The 17,249-nt window shown below is 49.8% G+C and overlaps 1 protein-coding gene across 2 annotated transcripts in view; it reads right to left on the bottom strand.

Moving 5' to 3' along the window:
• The window catches only part of TRIOBP (TRIO and F-actin binding protein), a 422,974-nt gene that overhangs the window by 214,562 nt on the left and 191,163 nt on the right, over nt 1-17,249 (bottom strand). Inside the window, exon 1 of one of the 2 annotated variants that reach the window (XM_085601383.1) lies at nt 9,257-9,529. The exons of the other annotated variant lie outside the window; for it this stretch is intronic. Within the exon in view, the coding sequence (XP_085457509.1) occupies nt 9,257-9,262 (6 nt within the window). The 5' untranslated portion in view covers nt 9,263-9,529. Of the gene's footprint in view, nt 1-9,256; nt 9,530-17,249 lie in introns of those variants that run through there. 2 annotated transcript variants of the gene reach the window in all.

Genomic DNA, 17,249 nt, shown 5'->3' with positions numbered 1-17,249 from the left:
ACACAAGTACGACACAATAAGAATAAATATTGGGAATAAGTTCATCATTAGGATACATCAGTGCTGAGTTAGCAGGAATTTTAGGCAGTGCATACTTCTAAATCCAGGCATTTTCTATATTTAACAGCCGACTTTAAAAACTCTAATACAAAAAGAATACTATCACTACATAGTAGTTGTAAATACATCATGGCCGGTCTGATCTGATAAAAAATCAAGTTTCTTTAAAAGCGGGACCAGATAGCGTTTGCGGGGAAATTCGTAAAATTTACATAAAAACATAAAATGCAGCATGTCCTGCGGAGACTTTCCGTCGCAGCCGCAGGATGCTGCTTCTTTGTTAAAAAACGAAATGTATGGTCTGACAAGCAAATGATGAAATAAATTCATCCGAAATCTAGTTAATAAAAATTTCTCATGAGAAGACAGAGATCCCATTAGGTAAGGCTCAGTGTGTGGAGTTGTTTTAAACATAAGAAAAATCCTGACGCTTGATTTCTGTGCCTCCTTAGCTTCCCGCATCATTTTCCGGCCCATCATGAAGGCTGTTTTTGTTGCCTCCACATCCCCCTTAATAATACATTCGGTAGTTTTGAATAGCTCACCCCGCCCTAAGCTTAAAAAACCTTTCCTGATATATTTCAGCCAGGGTACAGCAGATGAGTTATCCATAGACAAGCAATCTTTTAAGATCATGTGCGTTAGGGGGGATATCTGGTTTTAACCATAGTTTTAACCAGCAAATCAGTGGTCGCAGGGAAAAAATATCATTGATATACTGTACCCCCAACTCCTCATGAACAGCTAAATTAGATGTACCTTGTGGGAGACACAGTAAGTGTTTCAGGAAAGTATTCACAACAATCTGTACCTGCTCACCCGAGCTATACCCCCAAATTTCACTTCCAAAAGATGCCATAGCCACTGATTTGGCATTATATAATTGCAACATTGCACCAGTAGGCTTTTTCCCCAGTTTCGAGGCCAAATTAAAGATAGCTGCGTTCACCCTAGTAAAGTCCCCTTTCTTTTTCAGAATGTACGGGCCCCAATTCAGTTTGTTGTCAAAAAAGACACCGAGATAGGAGAACGTGCTAGAAATGGGAATCTTTTCATTGCCCACATAAAATTGAAAATTATTTTTTGGGGGTTTGGCCTACCTGCATAATGAATGATTTGGAATTATTTATTGTGAGATCCCTGTCTGACATAAAAGATTTAAAAGCAGTTAAGAGTGCTTGGAGACCTCTTTCAGTCCTAGATATAAGGACCGCATCGTCCGCATATAGTAGGACCGGGATACCCCGGCACCCCACTCTGGGACAATCGGCCCCTACTTCCTGCAAAAAAACTATCTAAGTCATTAATATAAAAATTAAACAAAAAGGGGGCCAGTATACATCCTTGTCGGACTCCCCTTTTGATTTTAAAGTCCTTCGTCACGCTCAGATCCTGAGAAAATCTAACATTTGCTCTGGTGGATCTATGTAGATCTTCTAAAAATTCCACAATGCCTCCATCAACCCCCTTTGCCCTCATGGACTGCCAGAGCTTCTTCCTGTTCACATAGTCAAAAGCTGAGGACAAGTCCATGAAGGCTAGGTGGACAGTCCCCTTATAAACCACTGTATATTTACTTAAAATCAAGTACAAGTTCAGACATTGAGTGGTCGTGGATCGGCCTCTACAAAACCCATACTGGGAGTCGGACATGATATTATTGTCCTCTACCCAAGTGGTGAGCCTTTGCAGGAGGACTCTACCCATTATTTTCACCATGGAGTCTAGGAGTGAAATAGGTCTGTAGCAGTGTGGACTGCTTTTATCCCCTTATTTAAAGACAGGTATTATAGTTGAAGTCCCCCAAGACTGAGGGCAACCTAGTTTAACTGCGGCGTTAAAAACAGATTCCAAAATTGGTGCCCAGATTGAGGGGTCAGTCTTGAATAGATCGGGAGGGATCCCATCGGGACCAGGAGCTTTACCGGCTGTTAAAGCCTACAATACCTTCCATTATTTCATCCCTCCCAAACCTCAGCTTCTTAATGTTAAAACCAAATACAAATCTATCATCCTCTTCATAGGGGCAGGCATACATCTGCTCAAAATGGGCCTCCCATTCCTCCTTCGTTATATAAAATTCAAGACCTGCTCCTGTCTCCTAGGCAAGTAATGTTTTTTTTAATATACCCCAGAACTTTGAGCCGTCCTTGAGTGTTTCAGGGTCCAATAGCTCATTCCAGGCCTCATCCCTTACAACTTCCTTACGTGTAGCTAATGCTATTTTATAATCCCTACGACAAGTTGTTACGTCAGCTTGCACTCTGGGTCTAGAAGCAAGAGCAACCCTCAAACTTCTTGCTGTTTTTGAACACTGCTGATCAAACCATTTTGGGCCCACTTTTATCTGTTTCTTGGCTGGTACTGTCAACAAGTCAGTAACCATATCTATAACAGTCTGGAAAGCCACTAGAACCTTCGTATGTTGATGACCCCCCCTGTGTGCAGATGACTATTTCATCTGCACATACAGATTTTATATCATTGTAGAACAGTTCCGGGATTACTTGAGACCATCTTAGTCTTCGCTTCCCATCAGCCATGCTAAGAATCCCCCGTTTAGGGTTTGATCCTAGTTTCGTTACCCAGGGACTGGTTGAGTAAACTAAGAGTGGGTTATGATCACTATGTTCACTCTCGACAATTTGGATGGAGTATACAAAGTTTTGCATAAAAGATGTAATCAGCACAAAATCAATAAAAGTCCCCTTCCCATGGCCCTTAAAAGTAGGCACCACAAAACGTATATTTGGGTCCGTCAGAGCCATGGTTGATGTCATGTCGAGGTCATTAATCATATCATTTAACAACTCCCCTTCAATTGAATGCTCAAAATGGAAGCCTTGAGTTCTTGGACAGCACAACTCAGAAATACTTGTGGCTAAGGGATTGCTGCAGGGATGAACATTAAAATCACCTACAACCATGAGATTATGTAGAGTATGTCTCAGAGTTATTAATAAAACTATTCAGAGCAGTTATGCGATTTTGGTCGGAGCATGTAGAAACTGAATTATAAAAATTAATCATCATCATCATCATCAAATATCTTTATTTCGGTCGTTAAGACCATAAAAGAAAGCAACATAGTACAATAAAAACATAGCAGTATTAAAACATTACACAGTTGTGATAAAAATATTAACTCAGTCCATCAACGTTGCTTGGAATGGTTTTAAGAAGACGTGAGCGTGTAAACCACATAGACGTTAGAAACTTGGCAACGGCAAAGGCAATTGGGGGCGAGATGTCAGATTTAAGTGTTCCAAAGGCTGGGAGATGTTGTTTAAAACCCATATTTCTAAGTAATGGGCAGAGCCAATACTTCCTTGCTCTGCTGTACACCGGACAGAAGAATAAAACATGTAAGTCTGTCTCTTGTGTCTGCTTGCAAAGGGGACAGAGGGCTGTGTGTGCTGAGTGAGACCACAGGGCAGTGTATGCCCTCAGAGGGAGAGAGTTATAGCGCCATTGCATGTAAAGCTTTCTTGTGAGAGTGGGACCCATATCATTATAAGTTGACTCTAAGTGGTAAAAATCTTTAAAAACCAAGAAATGGGCAGTACACGAGCCTTCCCTCGCTGTCCTGAATTAAAATTAATCAGACCAACCATGCAATTCCCACTTTGCAGAGTTAGTGCAAGAATACCCAAATCGGTGGAAGATACAACACGAACTTTGCATGTCAGCGCTACAGAAACGTAAATGACCAATCCCCCCTTTGGTCTCCCTCTGTTAGATAAAATTGCTGGTACAAAATATGCCTTATATCCCTCTAGAAGAAAATTACATTCAGTCAACCAAGTTTCCTGCAGACAAATTATCATAAATTGTCTAACAAAAGTAATCTATAGGGGGTTCACTTTCTTGGCAGCTAACCCTGCAATATTCCAGGAGATGAAGTTATTTCGACTCTTCGTATGTGGTCAATCCTCTGCCACTCCTGAGTCAGTCTTACTCCCACTCCCTGAGATATCAGATTCCCCAAGTCAATCACAGGCTATTATTTAGTCTGCTAAATATTGGTTGGGGCAACACAGGAGGAGCAGAATGTAAATGAGGTCCCACCATAGACCAGCCACCCTCAGAAAGATTGTCCTCCCGATTAAATCCTTCCCGATCCCTCCAGGGTATTGGCCTATAAAAAAATCCCAAGGGTAATAGTTTAATTACGGTATCCTCTGTTGACTGTGGGCATACGCCCCTTGATAAAAGGCGACCCGCAATATAGGGGCTGTTGAAATTAATAATACAGTCGCCGCACACTGTTTTATTATATCTGCCAATCCAGCTGACCCTGCGTACCATGATTATGTTGTTAATAAGGTTAGCTCCCCCAGGGGTATTCTGACTAAGCCAATACGCTGTTTTATTCAGCAGTTGCTCAAAGCTTTCATGCTGTCCTGCTGAAAGGGCAGGCACTTGTCCCAATATGGTTACATAAAGGGGTGGCTTCGGTGGGGGGGGGGGGGGGGGAAGAGATCAATGACCGCTTGTCTTCGCGGCGCACTGGGTCCCTCCTCTAACCTCTGATTTACTACAGGGATAAGGGAATTCCTTTTGGAACCTAATGATTGTACCACGAGTGTCTTTTCTTTTGGGGCACTCCTAGCGTTACTTAAGGCACTAGTAATACTAGATCCTGTATTAGTCTGCGCTGGATCGACCTCCCTATCATTGCTGCCGCCTCCTCTGTCAATCAAATTTGTTGGTTGAATATCAGCGTTCTGTGAGTCCACCATAGTTACGATATTCGATAGATTGGACATAGAGGACTCCAGGTGCAATAACCTGGATTCCACCCCACACAGTTTTAATAAGATTGGTTCCAACAAAGTTTTTACCATAACCTCTCATTTCCCCCAGAAATCTTCCTCAACATGCCCAGTAATAGATATTCCTCCATCATTCTGGGCATTGCTAGTTAAATCTCTTAGAGGCTCCTGTTCCGTGTCATGTATTTCTGCCACTGTCAACACTTTTTTCCCTGCAACTGCGTATCCCTGAAATTTAGTTGCTCTGGTTTTTTGTGAAATGACACTTAGTTTTTTTTAACGGGTAGATACAGTTTTTTGTTTCTGCTCTCTATCCCTTAATTAGTAATTCACAGGGCTAGATATCAATTCTGGAGTCCCGGAGAGCCTACTACGGTTTGGTATAGATGTATTACCCTCAGCCTGAGGGACCCTTTCTGAAGCTAAGGGCAAGGTGGTTTGATTCGTGATATCCATTAGTACTGGGGTAGTAGGTAACCTACCCAAACTAGGGTCCAGCGATAGTCTACGCTCCGTCATTGAGATCTCTTTATTAATAGCTTAACTCCGCCCTGGTCAAGTAAGCATCCAAGGTCCCAACCATCCCCGAGCCTCCTCCTGCCGATATTAAAACAAATACTGCCTGCAGCAAGCTGAAATCCATGCAGTCTCCCACACCTTACAAAATACTTAGTGAACGTGCTACAAGTTCAATACTGCCCCACTTACCAGACAAAGCACGCTTTTAAAGTTCCTAATTCACTAATGGGGGCGCTTTTATTTTGGGGCCCGGGACAATTTTCTGTCCGACCCTGGACATGGCCGCGGCCTCTTTGGACTAACGCCAGACACCCTTGGTGACCGTGAGTGTACACTGTGAGAGCCCCCTCACCTCCCGCCATAGATCATATCGAGACAGAGGGGGGCGCGTAAACAGCCCACAGATACATGGAAGGGCTGTGACCAACCACCTTCCCAAGTGACATTCCACCCCACCCCCGTGACTTTCTGGTGACACTGTGCCTCACCCGGGCTTCCTTCCTGTGGCAGGGCAGGGAGTGCGCGAGATCTACAGTGCACACACATCAGTGTGTGTATAAAACAACAAACTCTTATCTGCGGAAGGACATGAAACCTCTTGAGGTCACTGTGGATCTCTTAAGTACACCGCGCCACTCAAAATTGTTCTTGAAACTCTTTACTAACACCCGACCTTCCATACGAACCACAGATGCACGTTAATGGCAGTGCCCTTCGTACAAATTGTACTTCAAGCACTTTCCAAACTCTGCCACTTCCATACAAATTCTAACTAAACCATTAGACAGCACATTTCATCAAAAGTGCACCCGAAGCACTTTATAGCTAGCACCTTAAATAGAAAATGTACCAAAGCACTTTACTGAAAGAGCCTGAAATAAGTGTAGTTAAAGAGGATTGTAAATAGTATATTTTATAGAAATTGTACTTAAGCGCCGTTTCTTAAAGATCCCATCAAGTAAACTGAACCGATGTACTTTACATAACGTGCCCTTTTGCAAGTTAAACTTAAAGTACTTTATAAACGTCACACTTTCATACAAACTGTACGACAGGACTTTGGACATCACATTTCTTACAAACTGGACCAAAATATACCAAAAGGCAGTGTCTTTTCTACAACATGTACCAAAGCACTTTAGACACCACCTTTCAAAAGGTACCCAAGCATTTTACAGTATCTCCCTTTGTATGTTTCAGCGTTAAACTGGCTCCCGTGGGCGGTCGCTCTTTCTCACACTTGAACCGTAGGCTGCGGAAAACCCTCCCTGAGCACCCGAGAAGCTACCACTCACTGGCCACCTAACACAACAATCTGAAATCCTGGTTGTTCTGAACGCTTCTCACTCTGCAAGCACCTACCTTCTATGTCAAAGCGCTGGGGAACCATTTTTGGGTAGCTATGCGCTATTCAAGATCTAATAATATTCAAGATATGCTAGGCTAGATGCGAGGCTCTCAAAGTACAACATCAATGAAAGCACTTTATATACAATGACGTGCCCAGGATGCGAGGCCAAATCGGATACAGGCAGGGCCACTGGACAAATGCGACTGCACGCTGTAAACATGAACTTGCCACATAGTTTAGTTGCATAGTTGCCACATCTTAACAGAAACGTTTCTAGCTCCAGCAAATCAAAAGTTAGTAAAACAATGCCACACCAGTCACTTTACAAATGTGAATTTGTCACCTTTCACCTGCTAATAATTAGCCAGTCTAAGAGGTGAATAAGTTGACCACATACAGCGACCACCCCTATTTAATGTACTGGCTTTTGTCGCAGAAATAAACAAAAACCGTAAAATGTTAAATGCAATTAAAACAGGGCAGGCAGAACTATTGTCTGCCTGGATTGCTTTTCAAAACCAACATATACAAATTATTATTCACATTACAGACAGTATACTCAAAGCTGTATTAATTCCAACCAGGGCTCGGTCTTCAAAAGAATCAGATATGTCATGAGGTCACATGTGCTCAATGCTAAAGTACCTTCTAGTGAGTAGCTTATATATCCAATATTACATGCACTTACACTGTTTTGTGGAGATGATTTTGATGGAAAGATGTGCATCATAACTTGTTTTCCTTGCTGTACGATTTAGCTAAGTCTAACACAGTGGCCCTGGATATAAAGCACAGCAACTTCAATATTGCAAAGGGTAAGCCACATAACACATTCATCTATTCATCTGTCACTGGAGTGCCTGAACAGATCATACACGAAGTACTAAAAAGTGATCTAGTTCTGTTAGCCCCTAACAATGCACGTAGATAATATAAGGTATACGAAGAGAAAAGGAGGGGTGAAACAATGCTCACTACATGGGATAGGGAGGAGATAAGTGATACGGAGGAAAGGAAGAGGAGAAAATGAGTGGGCTGAAAGGATTGCCGGGAGGTTGTAGGAAGAGAAGAAGTTATTTGAACAGAACGTAAGGAAAAGCAGGTTATATGAGAAAAAAAGAGAAGGTGAGAGGCAAAAGATTAAGATTAAGGGATGGGGCGGACAAGAGTCAGTGAGTGAGTACTGAGAGAAATAGGGCAACACACACTAAATGAGTGAACAGTGCAATAGTCCGCATTTCTAAACGGGGCAATTCATCCTTGGTTGATGAAAAAGACAGCATAGAGCTGACTCGGTAGAAAGATAGATTAATATTTTAATCCAGGCTTCTCCAACGAGTAACTCACAAACTACTGGAAGCACTCTCGCAACCTTTTAGTAGCTCTCCTGCGTGCAACCTACCCTTCTAAAATAGAAGCTTTTACTGGGTTAAAATAATATGTAGACCAAACTTGACAGTGACTATTTGAAGGGGAAAATGTGGGTATTTTCAGAACTCCTAGGATGATGGCTGGAGAAAAATTGCAACATTTCCAAAATATATTTAAAGGTGATAAATGATGGCACCTGGCAGACTCATAACTAGGGCTCCCGGTTTTATGGTATTTATTTTTTACAATTTCCGTCTCTCTTTATCCATATTTAGCATGGGTTTTGTAAATAAAAATAAAGCTGAAACTGGTATATTTCCACATTTATTTAACCAATAAATATGCAGTCATGCTTGAATGCCTGCCATGTTTCGGGGATATGAACACCTGCAGAAGATAAATGAATGCACTTATATAAATAGATGCACATTTCAGTATCAGCCATGTCCATATCTACTGCTGTTTAGGTCTCTCTACTGAAATTCCTTTTTTTTTTTAACCTCCGTACCTATCAATCCACACAGTTATTGGCCTGGCAGTCATGGCAATGTGCATTTAGAATCACTCAAAAGGCATCCAATTTCCGTTTTTATCCACATTTAAAAATGAATACAGACAAGAAAATAAATGGTTTTCGGTCTGTGTTTATCCGTAAAAATCAGTAAAAACGGAAAACAGGAAGCCTTACTCATAATTATTAAGTAACTATTACGTTTGTGACAGGAGCACTGCAGCTATGGATGGCTTTTAAGAGTTGTCATATAGTAGCTTTTCAAACTGAGAAAATATTTTTTAACGTTACTACTGGCAACCCTGCTTGACTCACTAGTGTGATCATTGCTAGTAATTTTGTATATGGTGGCCACCAAATGCCTGATGTGGTCACTATTTGAACACTGATGATTTTCCTTGCACATAAACCAGTTCTTATCACAAACAGGTTGGAGACCCCGGATCTAAACATAATTGCATTGCTAAACCATTGAGAAGTGTGCTTTTTAAAACGGACAAGGCAAAAGGGATCGTAAATAAACTTGGAGTTCTGAAGTAGAGACAGAGGATCGACAGGGCTGGGCAGACCGGATGAAGCAGGTAGGCCACGGGGAGTTTTTAATTGGTTTACTTGGCTTTGGCAGAGTGGTGCTCTTACAAGAGAAAATAAAATGAGAGGCAAACTTACCGTCATGGCGGGGAGAGGGGCGCCCCCGCCTGTCCCTTTCCAGCTTCCTCTTTCCTCCGCCAACTTCACAGGGGTAGAAAGAGGATAATAATCCGAAAGGGCGGAGAGAAGGCAAAGGGAGAAGCCTGCACCTCACAATGATTCTCCCTTCGCCCCTAAAAGAGCTTTAGGCCTAAAAACTACACTTTTCCCTCCTCCCTCTTTACTTTCGGCCTTTTTTTTCTTTTACTTTTTTGAACTTCCTGGGAGGGGCCGAACTGCCAATGGGAGCCGTGAGGTGGGCCGGGGAAGGAAATTAATAATAAAAAAAAAGCAGGAAAATGACCGCAAAATGGTTCAGGGGCCTGGCAGCCAATGGGAGAGGAGCGTGCTGTAGCAACGCAGCCAATGGGAAGAGGAAGAGGCAGGAAAAGCGCGAGCTAATTGGAGGAGGTAGAAGGCAGACAGCCAATGTGAGGAGTCCGCTGCGAAAAGGGCGGAAGTGCATGGGACGAGCGCAGCGGTGCGACTGGCAACCAATAGGAGGAGACCGTATCTTTTTTTTTTTCTATGGACCGCCCCTTTAGTCTGGGAGGACCACCCTAGGAATGTACACAGGTGACTCCCTCCTGCTGTACAAACAAGGCGGGTGGGGGAGGGGAAAAGCCTAAAGGGCAGGTGTCATTTTCTCTGTAAATAACCCCTCCTTAATGATGCCCCTCCTTCCACCCAACCACACCCAGCAGCGCTCCTATCAAGGACGGTGCACTCAGCTAGAGGGTCAGCAGAGGGTTAATGTGCCTGCTGCAGGGCCAGCGATCATGTGGTTATCGGAACCCAGTAGTTACAGAGGCATACCCTAGCTAATTAATGTGGCGGGTAAATATTTCTACTGTGTGGATCATGTGCAATCTGAGGTCGATACGTTCCAAATAATTGATGATAGCTCTGTGGGTTACTGTGACAAATGTGCAGCCAGTGGGGGACAGATTACAGACCCAGTATCATAGCTCAGTGGATTGATGTACCTGCTGCAGTAATCATGTGCCACCTGGTAGTGGTAAGTTACTATGTTCCATCCCCAGTATATCTCAGTTCGGTAGTGTACGCACAGCAGTGGTAAAATGCTTATTTTATCTGCATTTACCCATATTTCTTTTGGGTCGTGAGAAAAAGTGAAGCTGCAACTAGTATATTCCTGCATAGATTGAAGCAATAAATGTACACAGGTTGCGTGATGGGTGGTGCAGCTGCATGCACCCATGTGTAATCCATCACTACGTTCATATGAAAATATGAGCATTGTAGCTCACATGCGTTCATTTCTGCAGCTGTGCATGCTTCCTTAGAACGTTTTCTCCTATTTTTAAACGCCCCTACCCGTCAGACGGAACAGCGGTTTGCTTAGCAGTCTTGACAGCGGTGAGAACTCACGAAAACAAGCTTATTTTCCGTTTTAACTGTATTTAAAAATAAATTCAGACGGGAATAGATGGTTTCGGAAAACTGGGAACCTTAGTTTTATCTAGGGCTCCCTGTTTTCGGTTTTTACTGATTTTTGCATTTATTTTCTTGTCTGTATTTCTTTTTAGATGTGGGTAAAAATTGAAATTGGGGGGGCGTGGCCAAGCCGTTCATGGAGTAAGACGTGGGCTGTTGGAGCTCCGGGCTGCCGCTGGGTAAACGAGCATCCCACAGCGATTTGGCGGCCGGTACACGGTCTCCTTTGGGGGCGAGAGGCCAGCGGAACGGAGAGGGCTGCCTCTGGACGTCGTGGTGAGCCCAGGGAGTGCAGCTGGAAGCGCCGGAGGCCGGACAGGGGAGAGACCCCGGGCGCAGAGGAGGCGGCCGCCATCTTGGGCATCCCACATCGGAGGGCGGCGGAGGGTTCCCGCGGGCTGCCTGGGTGCCCGAACCCGCCGGAGGCGCTGCCTGGTCATTTTGGGCGAGATCGGAGGCGTCTGGGAGCGGGGGCCGAGGCTCCCTGGAACTGGCTGGAGGAGGAGGCGCTGGAGGGGCTGCTCCGTCCGCCATTTTGTGCCCCTGGGCCTCCGACGCTGCGGCCCCTGCAGTCGAGAGCTGGAGACGAGGACGACTTAGCCTGAGGTGAGGAGGTCGGCGGGCGGCATCGGCCCGAGTAGCGGCTCGCTCGGACGCCTGCGGGGGAGGATTGACTGCGGTGGCGTGCGGCGCCCTGGCGGAGGTGGGCCCGACCTCTGGAGAACCCCTGGGAGTGCTGTCTGCGAGGGGGCGGCGACTACTGTGGAGGCGCCCGGAGACCCAGTGCGGGGGCTCTCCCTGCGGCCCTGAACTGGAGCCCCGGACCAGGGGCGGCCTGGCTGGCTGATTCTCTTGGGTGGTGGCCGTGTGCCCGAACGCCAGACTGGTGGCTGCTGACCCCTGACCGCGTTCCGGGCCTGTCCGACGGGGCGTGCCTTCGCCCGGAGTTGGGGGAGACCCGGGGGTTCCGCTGGGCACTGGTGGTGTCCCCGGCTGCTGGATCGCCCCCCTGCTGGACGCTAGTGAGGAGTGGGGCTGAACTGTGTGGCGTTAGCGGGGCCTGGGACAGCGGGACTTCTTGGCCGTTGGGCCCCCCTGCGTGGACATACTGCTTGCCCCTGCCTATTGAACGGTCTGTGTTGGCGCATTGTGGGGGTACATTGGAACTCCCTGGAGGCGCGGGAGGGCCGCTGCGGAGACGGCGCGCCCCCATGTCCTGCTGAAACTGTGCCGTTCGCTGCCTGCGAGGGAGGCCCCGGGTCGGAGCCTGGTGGGCCTGGGGACTGGAAGCGTCCGGGCCCCGAGGGCGGGCTGTGTCGGTGTGGACCTCGGTGCCCTGATCCACCGCTGCACCCGGAACGCCTACACTGCGGCGCTGTGACCAGGGCGTGCGGCCTGGAGTGTGGGGCAGCCTTACGTTGGACGCGACGCAGACTGGCTTGTGCGCCCTTGGACGCTGGCTGACCCCCCCGGGTGGTGGCCCTGAGTTGACTGCCCGATCTGCGGCCGGGGTCCTCCTGTGGAGGCGACGTGGGACTGCACAATGACGTGCACCAAGCCGGGAAAAGAATCATCGGCGCCCACGAAAGACGCCACGGTGAAGGACCTTTGGAATAAGCCTGGAGGGGCGCCGACGGGCTCGCAGGCGCTGGGGGCTGGAGCGTCGGCGGAGCCGGTGACGCAGTCCTTTATGGCGCTCTTCATGCAGGACCTCAAGTCTGAAATAGGCTCGCTGCGCACGGAGGTCCAGGCCTGCGTCAAGGAGCTCCGGAGAGACGTGGGAGAGCGCGGGGACAGGGTAGACGATATGGAGAAGACCCTGGACGCTCGCACGGAGGACCAGGAGCGCCTTTGGCAGCGAATAGCGGCCCTGGAGGAGCAGAATGTCGAGCTGCAGATCAGGCAGGAGGACTTGGAAAATAGGGGGCGCCGCAACAACATCCGCATTCGAGGCGTCCCGATTGGAGCGGAGGGGGCGGATATTATGACATTTGTGGCGGACCTTCTTCATGAACTCCGGGGGGATGATGATGCCTCTCCGCCGGCATTGGATAGGGCCCACCGAGTCTCTGGCCGCCTGGGAGACCAGGCCTAGTTCCCGACATCCTGACGCGGGTCCACTTCTTTGTCGAGAAGGAGGCTATTATCAAGGCGACCAGGGATAGGACAGATATCAAGTACAAGGGAGCTACGATCCAACTGTTCCAGGACCTGGCCCCCACGACCCTCCGGCGTCGGAGGGCCTTCCGGCAGGTTACGGACAAGCTGCGAGACCTCAACATTCGCTATCAATGGGGACATCCCTTCGCCCTCATCTTCCACTGGGAGTCCAGACGGCGGGTACTGCGGTCCTACAGGGAGGCCGCGCAGCTGCTTCAGATCCCGGACTCCCCTCCGGCCAGTCCGGTGCGCGGTGCCGCGGGGCCTCGCGCCTCGCTCAAGCCTAGTTGGTCCAGGGTGCGCCGGGCGGGGCGATCTCCCTCTCCTGCGGCTAGTCGATCATCGAGGGACAAGCAGGACATCATACGCCACATTCGGTCCCTGGAGGCCGGCTCGTCGCCGGTGGGATCACAGGAGCCCGCTCCCCAGTGAACTTCCATGCTTGCAACCCTGGCTCCCCTTTTGAGAATGCGAGGTGGCTCTCTATGGGACTACCAGCCGCCTTTTGGGGGGAGAGAGTGCGGCGTACTCACTGAGGTCGCTGCTGCAGCTCCAGATGTAGGGCGGCGGCCCGGGGCTCCTCCTGACTTGGTGAATGGCGGCAGTGCCGACGGACCCCCACCTCTATTCCTGGGAGAGTGACATCTCCGGGATAGCCTGTGCCACAGTGCCTGGCCACTCCCTAGACTGGAATAGGCCTTGTTGGCCATGTTGGCCGTTTTGTGGTTTTGGTTCTTTTGTTTGCTCCTACTTTATTTCCTTTCTCCCTCTCTACTTCCTAACCCTCTGGCGGGGGGGCTTTGTGGATGGGTTGGGGGCAGCGGGGGGGACAACTGCGCTCGTTGATCCATGTCTATGACTACAGTACCCTCCTGGAAGGTCGTCTCTTTGAATGTGAAGGGGCTCAACTCACCTAGCAAACAACATCAGATCTGGAGATATTTGCTCCAACAGGGCGCCGACATAGTATTCCTGCAAGAGACGCACCTTCTAAGGGCCGATGTAGGTCGAATGGCTCATCCGCGCTTTCCCCATAGGTTCTGGGCATCTGCGGCCACTAAGACAGCGGGGGTCGCAATTTTTTGTCGGGCGGGATTCTTCCATGGGGACACACAGGTGCGTAGAGACACTGCGGGCCGGGTCCTGAGGGTTGAGCTAACGCGGGGACACCGTAGGCTCACGCTTTGTAATCTTTACGCTCCCAACCAGGGTCAGGACGTCTTCCTGCGCGGGGCCATCCGGGAGTATCTTGATCCGGTGAGCTCGGACCTCATAGTGGGGGGTGACTTCAATCTGGTTTGGGACGCGGAGCTGGATCGTTGTGGGGGAGGCTTTCATGGAGTGGGGGCCCTGGTGGCCACAGTGAAAAAATCCCTTACTGCTTTGAACTTGGTAGATGTTTGGCGTTACCACTCCCCGGGGCTGAAAGACTACACCTTTTACTCACATGCACACCGCTCTTACTCTCGCATCGACATGCTCTTTGTCTCCCACTCCCTGCTCACGGACACTATGTCGGCATCGCACTCGAGCATTTCGGTCTCCGACCATGCCCACGTGGAGGTGATACTCCATGAGCGCCTCACTCGCGCATTAGGTCCACGCCGCTGGCGGTTCCCGGATCACGCCCTACGGGACCCGGTAGACAGGGAGGAAATAAAGACGGCCATACTGGAATACTTTGAGCACAACGAGTTGCCGGAGACCCCCCTTCCCCTCTTATGGGATGCCTACAAGGCCACGATACGGGGCACCCTCACGGCTATAGCTGCCGCCCGGATGCGGGAAGCCCAACTGTACGAAACCAGACTTTCCCGCGAACTCAAGACGCTGGAAAAGATGGATCAGGCCCGCCCGTTGGTGGCTCATAAGAGGCGTCTGGCGGTCCTTAGGGGACAGCTACGGGCACATAGGACGAATAAGGCGGAACGGGCGCTCCTTGCGCTCCGACAGCGCTTTTACATCGGAGGAGACAAGGTGGGCGCAGTACTAGCGCGGCGGTTGCGTACGAGGGCGGCCAAGGCCCATATCGCGAAGCTACAGGGGGCAGGGGGAACCTAGGCGACCACGGAAGCTGCGAAGCTCCAGGCGTTTCATGACTACTATTCCTCCCTGTATATGAGAGACCCGCCGGACCCTGCATTGATCGCGGAGACCCTGGGAGAATGCGAATGGGAGCCGCTGAGTAAACACCACTCCGAGCTCTTAGAGGAGCCCATTACACTGGAAGAAATAGCGGGCGCCCTGGGAGATCTCCCGCTAGGCAAGACACCTGGGCCAGATGGGCTCCCGGTGGCATTCTTCCGTACCTTTCTGCCGCAGCTGCAACCTTACCTCCTTCGGCTCTTTAATTCATTTGCGGATTCGGGAGGGCCCTCTCCGGACATGGCGATGGCTGAGATCGCCCTCATCCCAAAGCCGGGGAAGGACCACGCCCTCTGCTCATCCTATCGACCCATAGCCCTGTTGAATACAGATCTTAAACTGTATACCAAAATTCTCGCCAAACGACTCAGTGCACACCTCCCTCGCCTCGTAGACCCGGATCAGGTGGGGTTCATACACCAACGCCAAGGTGCGGACAATGTACGTCGCATCGCCCACATTGTGGGTAAGGCCAGGCATTGGGAAATCCCGGCTTGCCTGTTGTCCCTAGACGCTGAAAAAGCGTTCGACCGGGTAGATTGGGCGTTCCTTCGAGCGGTTTTACGGAAAATAGGCCTTGGGCCTAAAATGGAAGCGCGCATCATGGCCCCATACGCTGCCCCTGCAGCCCGGGTGCGAGTAAATGGCCAGCTTACACAGCCATTCCCCATCTGCAGGGGCACGTGGCAGGGTTGCCCCCTGTCGCCCCTGCTCTTCGCCCTGGTAGTGGAGCCCCTAGCTATTCTCATTCGCCAGTCGCCGGATGTCAAGGGCATTTCCCTTCGAGGACGCGACCACAAGATTGCGCTCTTTGCCGACGATCTCCTTCTTACGCTGTCTGCGCCCTCAACCTCGCTCCCGGCCGCGCAATCGTTGCTCCACGCCTATGAGCGTGCCTCCGGGCTAAAAATTAATCACACTAAGTCCTGGGTGCTTAATCTCACGATTCCGGAGGCGGAGGTGGCGGCGCTGCAGACATGCACCCCATATCAATGGGCGAGCGGCTCAGTGAGATACCTTGGCCTTAACTTGACACCGGACCTAGCTACCTGGACGCAGGCCAATTGGCCGGAGTGCAGGCGCTCGGTCCTAGCTGACCTGCGCACCTGGAAGGCACTGCCGCTTTCCTGGCTTGGTCGCCTCAATGCAATTAAGATGTCCGTGCTGCCAAAGATCCTCTACCTGTTTCAGACTCTGCCGACTCCCATACCGGAACATTATATCCAAGGGTTACAGCGGGACTTGATCTCCTTTATTTGGGGAGGTAAGAAACCGCGATTCTCTAACAAAATATTAAAGCTCCCTCGGGATAGAGGTGGTCTTGCCTGTCCCAATTTAATGGACTACTACTGGGTGTCGCACCTCCGATATGTTCTGGAGTGGGGGGCGTGGGAAAGCGAAAAAATTTGGTTCCACATGGACAGGGCAGTTACCTGTCGCCCGATCTGGGATCACGCTTGGCTGCCCCGGGCGGCTCGCCACCGTAGTGCGTACATGGCGGTCCCCACTAGGACGGTCTTGGAGATCTGGGACAGGGTGGCGGTCCGCAGGGGCCTCACCACTTTCCCCTCGCCACACACCCCCATAGCTCGCAACCCACAGTTTCCGCCGGCCTGCCGCTCGCCAAACTTTGAGAACTGGACGGAAAGCGGCTGTCGGACGATCCGAGATCTCTTTGTGGGGGGGGACTTCAAATCCTTCCAGCAATGCCAACGGGAATTTGGGCTGACGGACAGGGACAAGTTCCAATACGTACAGCTTCGGCACTGGGTGCAGGGCTCTTCGCTGGTGCAGGCGGCCACGCGGCCTCTCACCCCGTTTGAGCACTTAGCGCGCACGTTTGGCACATATAGGGGCCTCGTCTCCCGCGTCTATAACGTGCTCCAGCATTCCCAGCGTCCAGGCCTACATCCGTACCAAGTACGATGGCAGAACCTCTCGGGCTCCGGGATCACCTCCGCGCAGTGGGCAAGGCTCTGGAGCGATATCTCCAAAACCTTCCGTAGCATCCCCCAGCAGGAATCGGCCTACAAGGTGATGACCCAGTGGTACTACACCCCTGTCCGACTCCAGAAGATGTTCCCTAAGGTGTCCCCGCTGTGCTGGCGCTGCGCCCAGGCGCCGGGGGACTTTATCCATGTTTGGTGGACGTGTCCGAGTTTGACTACCTATTGGAAGGAAGTCCTCAGCCACATCAAAAGGGTACTAG

Source organism: Triturus cristatus, chromosome 4_2, assembly GCF_964204655.1.
Source record: "Triturus cristatus chromosome 4_2, aTriCri1.1, whole genome shotgun sequence".
NCBI lineage: Eukaryota > Metazoa > Chordata > Amphibia > Caudata > Salamandridae > Triturus > Triturus cristatus.
Note: the sequence above shows the minus strand (reverse complement) of the source record. Positions and strands in the feature narration are given on the sequence as shown.